The sequence below is a fragment of the Orycteropus afer genome, unplaced genomic scaffold, assembly GCF_000298275.1.
Source record: "Orycteropus afer afer isolate SDZICR_OR568_19922 unplaced genomic scaffold, OryAfe1.0 scaffold00254, whole genome shotgun sequence".
Lineage (NCBI taxonomy): Eukaryota > Metazoa > Chordata > Mammalia > Tubulidentata > Orycteropodidae > Orycteropus > Orycteropus afer.
In genome coordinates this window covers 2282922-2292676 of record NW_006921841.1, presented here as the reverse complement: position 1 = coordinate 2292676, position 9755 = coordinate 2282922, and the positions used below count along the sequence as shown (strand labels likewise).

The following is a 9755-nucleotide window of genomic DNA, read 5'->3' as shown; positions in this document are numbered from 1 at the left end:
GAGGAAGTTCCTTGATACCTGCTGAGACTGGAGGGCAGATAAAGGCCCTAAGGAGTGTTTAGAATTACAAAAGTTCTGTTAGCACTACTGACACTAGAAGGTTTCTGGTTAAAGATTTTCCTGGAGGCTGCTAGAACTCTGGCTTCAGATTGACTCACATGTTCACTCATCAGGTTACTCTCAATTTGCCCTACAAGAAGTTACTTCAAGGGGAATTACCCCTAAATCTAGACCCAGATTGGTGTCACTGTCCCAGACAGTCTGGCGTCTCTCTGTGGAATAATGTGAGGATGGGGTCCACGTGTTGTCTTTCATTTCCTCTTTCCCAGTAAAGCCCCTCCCTTACCTGTGCCGAGCACTGTTGGAAGGCAGATGGAAGGCACAGACGATCCACCTGGCATGAGGGATGCCGTTCCACACTTATCTCTATACATTTCCTAAACATACTTATTTAAAAGTCCTTCCAGAATATTTCTTGATTGTTTGAATTTCTCTTGCAATGATATAATCTTTTTATTGTTGAAGTTTTATTATCTTTCTTAGCAATACTTTTCCTCTTAGGCATTTGGATTTTAGTTTGCAGATTTATCTTAGTAAGAGAATCAATCAATTCCTTTTCTTCTTTCCTTTCTTCTTTTTTTGGTTTCTGTCTATACTCACCTTTCCTGTCTGATGGTTTTTCTACTACCTCCACATTCCAGTACTCTTTCAAAACCAAAACTGTGTTCCATTCTCTGCTAAGCTTCTGATCTTTTTTCTTTGATGACGCAAACAGCAAGGAGGCAGATCCCTGCAGAAGGATATCTTGAAAGAAAGTTCTACTTTCCCACGTGTTAATACTTTGATTTTGCATAATGGGGAAAATAGTTTGACGTAAACTTAGTTTCTTCAACAAAATTTGTTAGTAGCTTGACTTGGACCACACTAATTATTGGAATGTCTAACAGTCATTGCCTGGTACAGAAAGATCCATGTGTTTTAGACTGGATCTTCCTACTTGACCTGACCATTGGGGGACACTGTGGTAATTGCACAAAGAAATTTTTTTGGGGACTGTTTTCCTTTTATGGGATGTGTTTTATGATCTTCATTTTTAATTTTTGGCCTAAACTTTATTGTATATTTATTTAACTCATTTATTTCACACTATGTATTCCTGTATTTTATGTCTAGTTAATGCCACTGAAGGTAATTGTTACATATGCTTCCCTCTGTCCCTCCCCCAAAAAACAAAACAAAACAACCAAACCCATAGCTATTGAGTCTGACTCATAGTGGCCCTATAGGACAGAGTAGAACTGTGGCATAAGATTTCCAAGGCTATAAATGTTTTCAAGCAGACTTGCCATATCTTTCTCTTGCAGAGTGGCTCCTGGGTTCGAACCACTCACTGACTTTTCTGTTAGCAGTCCAGTTCTTTAACCACTGTGCCACCAGGGCTCCTTTGTTACCTATAAGTGTCATCTAATAAACCTTTTCACATGCAAGGGATCTCAAAATTAATTTTTATTTTTTAGCCAAATGCTATTTTTATGCCTCCTTATTCCAGTTTGTTGTATTGCAAGTGTTTAAATGTAACACGAATACCTCTGAATTTCTTTGAATTGCTCCCACTATAAGAACCTTTTCCCCTTTGTCTTTTAGCTTCATTGAAGATCAATGCTATTTTCTCACAAACTTGACCCTCCATGCTATGAAGGACCATTACTGATGTAGCTTTTTTTGTTTGTTTGTTTGTAATGAAAATAAGAAAGTGATTTCATTCAAACCAGAGCAGACCATTAGACCATTAGACCAGGCATCAACATTTCTGGGATGATTGCTTAGTAAAACAATAAATTTAAAAGAAGGGTATGGTTTTCCTTATCACACATACCACACATTAATACCCTTCTTAAAGCCACATCAGGATGTGCTAGAGTAAATTGTGACTAGCAATTTTCTTCATATAGTATATCAGATATATCCTCTAAGAGCTCTATTATATTACTGTTTTCTTTTCCTCTATAGGGCTTTGGTGTTATATGTCACTCTGTTGACTAAAATGTTGCCTATCCTTTCTAAATTTTATAATATAATACTGGAGAGCTTTTTAAACCCTATAAAGCATAGTTCTATTCTGACACACATGGGGTCTCCATGAGTTGGAATTGATTTGATGACAACTGGTTTTGTAGCTGCATCAAAACATTTCTGGCACCCATAGCTGTACAGTAATAGATTCTATTGCAATCCTGTGGAAGCAGTTATTATTTCACATTAGCACACTCATTATCTGTATATCCCCAGTTTTTCCTAATATCTCTGTAAAAAAAGAAGATGCACTATAATGACTATAATGGCACACCAGTTTTTTTTTATATTACCTTATTTATCAGAGATGCAATAGCATCAGAGATAAAAATAGTAAAGGAGACTTGTATTTTTTCTAGGACATTTAGGTGTTCTCTAGGACGTTAGATTAAACATCATCATCACTACTAACTAAAATTGTATCAAATGAGGTACAAAATGGCAATATTGTATTTGTCTTGAGACTGAGGGAATAGGAAAACAGGCTTGGGATTATGCTAGGAATATGTATTTGTCCACTATAAAGAAAGGGATTTGAGCTTGACTTGAGGGGAAGTCTGAAGGGAAGTGGCTAGTGATGGGAATACAGTTTCTTCGACCCGTTGTGGATCTTGGGCCAAGTCTTCAAGAAACTTTAGATGCCTCCCAGGAAAGCAGAAACTGTCAACCATGACACCGTCAGAGTCAAAATTAGCTTTATATGCAATGTCAGATAAATAAGCCTACTAATATAGGGATTTTTGCAATCTCCTAGATATCCTCCTAAGGAGCTCTGGTGGCACAATGGTTAAAGCATCGGGCTGCTGACCAAAAGGTTGGTGGTTTGAACCTTTCTCCCAGCTACTCTGTGGGAGAAAGATGAGGCAGTCTGTTTCCATAAAGATTTACAGCCGTGGAAACCCTATGGGCAGTTCTACTCTGTCCTATAGGGTTGCTGTGAGTTGGAATTGACTCAATGGCAATGGGTAGATAGCCTCCTGAATGATTGGTACATAATGATACTCAATAATGGGTTAATGGGAAAGACAATAAATAACCTCCTCATTCCGTAGAGTGATTATCATTTAGTTGTCTGAACAAGGTAACATTTATTACGAAGAGCTTCAACGAAATTATTATTGGTCATTCAAGGGTACTGTATTTTTATGCAAATAATGTGCATGTTTTATGGTTTCTACAAACTGCACAACTGCCCTCATGTTACTTTCCTATTCGTGCTATGCGTGTCATATGCATGCATGTATTATTTACATGCATGTGTTATTTACGTGGATGTGTTATGTGTAACAAATATGGTAAATGACTAAACATTGGATTTTTTTCCCCTATTTTGGAGGAAGATGGAGAAAAGAGAAGGAAGGCACTTGGTACCTGCAGGAGTGGTGGGGCAAGTGGTCTACTGATTGAGTTGAATAGTAGTTACAGGAAGGGAAGGCTAGGGCTACAGATGGAGAGCAGAATGCTTTTCATTCTTGCTGAATTGGCAGTTTTGCTGAGGAAGCCTTGTTTAACTTCAGTTGGGTGGGGATAAATAGAAGCATGCACTGAGCTATTTTAATCGTGCAGCTGCAGATGTGGGCAGCTCTACATTGTAGGATTTGGAAAGTTCTATTTTAAAAAGCATGATTGCTTTTGCTTAAATTAAGGAGCTGGATCCCCATTGATTGGTGTCACTATTTAGTTCACCATACAGTTAATGAAATATTATTTTCTTCTATAATTTTTGCTGTTGACTATAGTAGAGTTTCTTTGCCTGATATATCAAAAAAAAAAAAAAAAAGAAAGAAAGAAAGAAAACAAACTGTATTCTGAACCATTATTTGTTTAGATATTCATTCTTTGAGCCTCTGCCTAGAACCCTGCTGTCTACTCAAGTTTCTAGACTGTTCTTGTCATCTTGTTTTTAAATCTGCTGCTTTATGTTATAGTACTTACTATGCAATTTAAAATCTGACTGCTTTAAAGAATCATTTAATTAAGCTGCTTCCCATATTCCATTACAGGAAATAAATTGAAGTTCTTCCAGATGATAGGAAACAATTACAATGAAGTACTTTTGGAGTCCCATACTTATTCTTGATCACTGTAGTCATGTTATAATTTTTGTATATCAACTATAAGCATAGCACTTTTCTCATTATTACATACATATTCCTGCATCTGAGCTCTGGGACTGAATAAGTTACACTTTTACATTTTGTATCTCAATAATATTTTTTCATTAGGATACATCCCAGGCTTTATAGATCTGCCCATTGAACTGGGGCCAAAGTTGTACAGGATAAGAAATACAGTTTATTTCTGCTCTTTCTGGAGGAAATATCTTACAGCACTTTTACTTGGAGCATTCTGGCATCAACAAAATAAGAAAACACCACCTAACTGTAGTTACATCATTTACATATTTCTTAAATTCTCTGATCACTGCTTTGGAATCATCCAGATGTTCTATGGGTTAATACTTTTGTTCAGTTTAATTACACTGAATTAGCTCCTGAAATTAAAAGGGATTGTTTACTGAATTCTCCAGTGTTGCGTCCTGTTGTTGACTGCTGGCAATTTGAAATTAAAATCATTATTCTTTGTAATTCCTATACTTAAGGAGTTTAGAATTGCCTGCATCTTCTCCTGGGTTGATGTGAAAAGCATAATTTTTTATAATTTAATACATCTTGCCTAAGATTACTTTTCTTAAAACAAGACAGTTGCTTTTTCTCCAGGTCGTTGTTTGAAAAATAGACTTAAATATATATGCCAAAGCTTTGCTTGTATTTTTAACTGCTTTCCTTAAAGTTGACATATAACAGAAAGATCTTTCTAGTAGGAGCTTTGTCAATTTTAAGACTTGGTGATTGGTGGTCCTGGTTTCTGGCACAAAGCGGGTTTACTTTAATATTGCTTCTCTTCTCGAAAAAACCTAATGTAGCCTTTTTATTTCACCTTCCACCTTTGTGATCAGAGAAAGGAAATTTACTTATATTTCCAGCTTTTGGAATTTTTACCTCTCATCAATAAAATACTTTTGCGATCAAATAGAAACCATTTTTGTCTCATTCTCTGACCTTTAGTTCCTTTTTGTCCAAACAGTTTCCATTCATTTTAGCCACTTTGGCTGTCTTCTCTCTTCTACACTGACCTCACTTAATATAATTTTAAATTTTATTTTATAACTTTTTAGGATCCACCATAGTGTTTAGTGTTTTGCAGACAACACCTCATATTCTGTTTCTTTTTCATTTACCTGGGGTAGAGGTAGGGCTGCTTTAGTTTCCTTCTTAGTATTTATTAAGACAGCTAGGCCATAATAACACAAGGAGCTCTGGGGGCGTAGTGTCTAAAGCATTTGACTGCTAACCACAGGCTCATGGTTCAAACCCACCAGCCACTCCCGGGAAGGAAAATTGGGCAATCTACTTCCATAGTGATACTGCCTTGGAAACCCAAGGAAGGGTTGCTATGCATCAGATCCAAATCGACGGCAGTGAGTTAGTTAATTAGTTAGAAGTCTAACTTAGTTGTGTTTTGAATACTTTCCTTGATCATATTCCTTACTTTTTTGGGTTCCTGTTCTATTTACTGAAAGAGACAAAGTAGTCAGAAAGGCAGAACGTGTCTTAGAGAGTATTGTTTCACTACAAAGCACAGGGAATATGCTTAAAGAAATACTAGCAGGTAAGAGAATCAAATGCTAGAGCAAGTTTTGGTAATTGGGAATCATAGATACAAAAAACAATTTTAGTACAGTATAGAATTGAGTTTTTGAGAAATATCATAGGGCAATAATCTGAGAGTCAAGACTACTTCCCAGGATTGGCAGGTCCAGAGAGTGCTTGGATAGCCTCAACATGACCATATTTTCAAAGAGATGAGAAAGAATCAGCGCTGGGTAGAAAATACTCATGCACAGGGAATGGGGATGATGCAGGGAGAGGAAGCAGGGAGATGGAATTTTAAAAATTTGTGCATCAAAAGTTCACTTTGGAAAGGAGTTATGGCCTTCTATTTTTTTTTTTTTTTTTGTGAGACCCAGAAGGTAGAGAGATTTGTGGATGATACTGGAAATTTTCAAGATGGATTGACACAGTGGCTACAATGATGGGCTCAGGTATAGCAAGGATGGTGGGGCTAACACAGGACTGGGCAGTGTTTCGTTCTGCTGTATGTAGGCTTGCTATAAGTTGGAGACAACTTGACAGCATTTAACAACAACAACCAAAACGACTAGAAATTTTCATACAGAGAAGGGGAGATGGTAAGGTCATATGGGGGAATTTCCATATGCTCAGTAAAACGGGAAAGGAGGTTACCTGCTAAACTGGTGTTCAGACTGGGAGCCTCAGGCTGGACAGTGTTTGCATTGAGAGCAACAAAGAGGAATACAGAGTTTACACTGGGGTGGTGATGCTCAAACTGATCAAGTCACTCTCTTGCTCGAAGCCTTTCATCAGAATTATTTGACTAGCAAGGGCATTATGTGCTCTTTTTTTTTTCTTGGTTTGCATTTGTCATGGAATACAGTACGAAAAGCAGCTTTGGACAAATGAAGCTATACTGACTGGCTTCATGTATCTTCATTAATTCCTGAGCTAAGATGGGGTACCCCTGACTGTGAGAGCCCAACACCAACTCAGATGGTTTTGACTCAAATTGAACTTGGCATTCATCTCAAGTGCATTTTGTACATATTTTAAACCAGGGAAGTAATCAGACCCCATTTTCTCCTGACACCCACTCCCTTGTAGCATGTACTGTTTGTTCTTATACTTTGTGCTCGTTTTTCTGCTGCAGGAACTTTGGCTAAAGTGACTTTTTCACCTTACGAGTCTCCCTCACCTGCTCACACCATCCTTATACTTAACTAAATAGTTTTCATCTTGCAAGACATTGGCTTTAACTTGAGCTCCTATGGCTGTTTACAACCTTAGTTGTTCTCTCTCTGAATAGATGATTCTGCTGAAATCCATTTTCTTTAGCTAGACTATAATTTTCTTGTGGGAAGGAACATGTCTTCAATTTCTTTTTGATCGATTCAGCATAGTCTAGTACCAGACAGGTACTAAGTTTTAATGATTGTTCATTTGCAATTGGTATTTTATTTTCATATGGTGAGGCCACTAGTTGATATTTTTTTAAAATTTATACATAATCCCTACATTTATTTTTTGATGACACTATGATAGATGATGGTTGTTATAGTCAAATATGTGGTGTGTCAGGTATTCTTAATAAGCTTCAATAATTTAAAGGATTATTTTAAATTTGAGTTTTATGTTTCTTTCTTCATTTTCTTGGTAGAACCTGTATATGATCAATTGGCCCTAAGTCATGACTTTTAAGGATGTCATGGTAACCTGGCAAAGAATCCTTGGGTTAAAGTGTTCTTTCCTCCCTTCCTGAGCTGTGTTCAGCTGTTACATGCTCCTTCACTCTGTTTTGTTTTTTTTTTTTTTTTCTCCTTATGATAAGAATTTTGCCTTTTATGCCTTTCATTTTGAATATCCCTTCCTTTATAGATATATGAAGCCATGGTGTATTTAATGTATATAGCATAAAGAAGTGTAGTAATAATGTTATAATAACTTCAAACTTCTAAATTTAACTCATTCATTACTAGTAAAGCCATTTATCTCATAACTTGATTGTTATTGGCTAGTGGTAATTTGCAAGGAGCCCTGGAGGCACAATGGTTAAGTACTTGGATTCTGACTGAAAGGTTAGTGGTTCGAACAGACCAGCTGCTCTGTGGGAGAAAGGACCTGGTGGTCTGCTCTGAAAAGATTAGCCAAGAAAATCCTATGAGGCAATTCTACTCTATCCTATAGGGTCACTATGAGTTGGAATCGACTCTGTGGCTTACAACACAACAAGAGTGCTAATTTGCATGGCTCATGTGAGCTAAGGCACTTTTTAATGGTTAAAAAAAAGTATAAAAGAAATATTTAAATTGAATAATACATTTATTGCAAAGCTGTATATATGGCCTAGAAAGACATATTTGTGTTTATTTTAGGAATCAAACATTTTAAGTCCGGTACAAGATGGAACGAAGAAACCTCAGATTGACAGCAATAAGAGCAACAACTACCGGATTGTTAAGGAGGTCAGCAGATGTAAAATATTTTTGTATAGTTTTTTAATTTATATGACATTTAATAATGTTCCATTACATATTATATTAATATTTTTATTTCTTCTGTCTAATGTTTGTTTTGTTCTTTTCTTTCCTTAAGATTTTGATTAGGCTAAGTAAACTCTGTGTACAAAACAAAAAGTGTCGGAATCAGCATCAGCGGTTACTGAAAAACATGGGCGCTCATTCAGTGGTGCTGGATCTTCTGCAGATACCCTATGAAAAGGTTAGTTCTCAACTACTGTTTTCTTTACCTTTTTATTTTGATACCATCTGAAATGTACAAAAAGTTCCAAAGAAGTTTTTTTTCTCCCTGAATTGTTTGAGTATAAGTTGCCAACCTGATGCCATCATCAGTGACCACTGTAGTGTGTAATTCTTACAGCAAGGGCACCCTTCTACACGGTCACTCTACAACCTTCCAGATCAGGAGAGAGCATGACTCTTTACTGCCACCTTGTCATAGGCCCCACTCAAATTTTTCCCATTGTCCTAGCCATGTCCTGTATGATGGAAAGGTCTGCTTCAGAATCATGTGCTCTGTCTAGCTGTCACGTCTATTTCAAACTTCTTACTCTGAAACCCTCATCACATTGAGACATGAAGCCTGGACTAGTTTACATGAAGAATGTCCCTCAATTTGGATCATCTGATGCTTCCTTGTGGCTAAATTCAGCTATGCATTTTTGTCAGGAACATGAGTGATGGTGAGTTCTCCATATAGTCCCGTTATTGATTGTTGTAGTTATCTAGTGCTGTTACAACAGAAATACCACAAGTGAGTGGCTTTAACAAACAACAATTTGTGTTATTACAATTTAAGAGTGTAGGAGTCCCAGAAGATTCCAGTCTCTATTTTTATAGACTGTAATCTTCTTGAGTGAAGGAATGTATCTTCTACTTCTTTTCCATCCATTCACTGTAGTCTAATACCAGGCAGGTACTGGCACTAGGAGAAAGGTCTCTCTGTTAGCTCTGTAGGAGGATTCTTGTCTTTTCTGAGCTTCTGCTCCTGTGCAATCTTCATGTGGCTTGGCATCTGTCTTCCCACCTCTTTGCTCACTTCTCTATGCCTAATCTGCTCTTTCATTCTTATTTGATTCAAGGAATTTTTGAATTTCAATTTTGATTTCTTCTCTTACCCAGTCTTTCTCAAGGAGGGTGTTGTTAAGTTTCCATGTATTTACTTTTCCTGTTGATCTTCCTATTGTTGATTTCTAATTTGATAGAATTATTATCTGAGAAGCTGCTTTGCAGTATTTCAATGTTTTTAAATTTATTAAGGCTTGCTTTATTGTCTAACATATGGTCTATCATGGAAAATATTCCATGTGCACTGGAGAAGAATGTATATTGTGCTGCTGTTGGGTGAAATGCTCTGTAGCTGTCTATAAGGCCAAGTTGGTGGAGTGTATTGTTTAGCTCTTCTGCATCTTTGTTGAGTTTCTTTCCACTTGTTCTATCTTTCAAAGAAAGTGGTGTATTAAAGTCTCCCACTATGACTGTGCAGTCATCTATTTGGCTTTTCAACTCTTTTAAAGTCTGATTTATG

General features: G+C 36.8%; 1 protein-coding gene across 1 annotated transcript in view; it reads left to right on the top strand.

Moving 5' to 3' along the window:
* Positions 1 to 9755, top strand: part of ITPR2 (inositol 1,4,5-trisphosphate receptor type 2) — a 724583-nt gene that overhangs the window by 348463 nt on the left and 366365 nt on the right. The window contains exons 27-28 of the mRNA XM_007949781.2: positions 8084 to 8173; positions 8304 to 8429. Of these exons, the coding sequence (XP_007947972.1) occupies positions 8084 to 8173; positions 8304 to 8429 (216 nt within the window). The remainder of the gene's footprint in view (positions 1 to 8083; positions 8174 to 8303; positions 8430 to 9755) is intronic.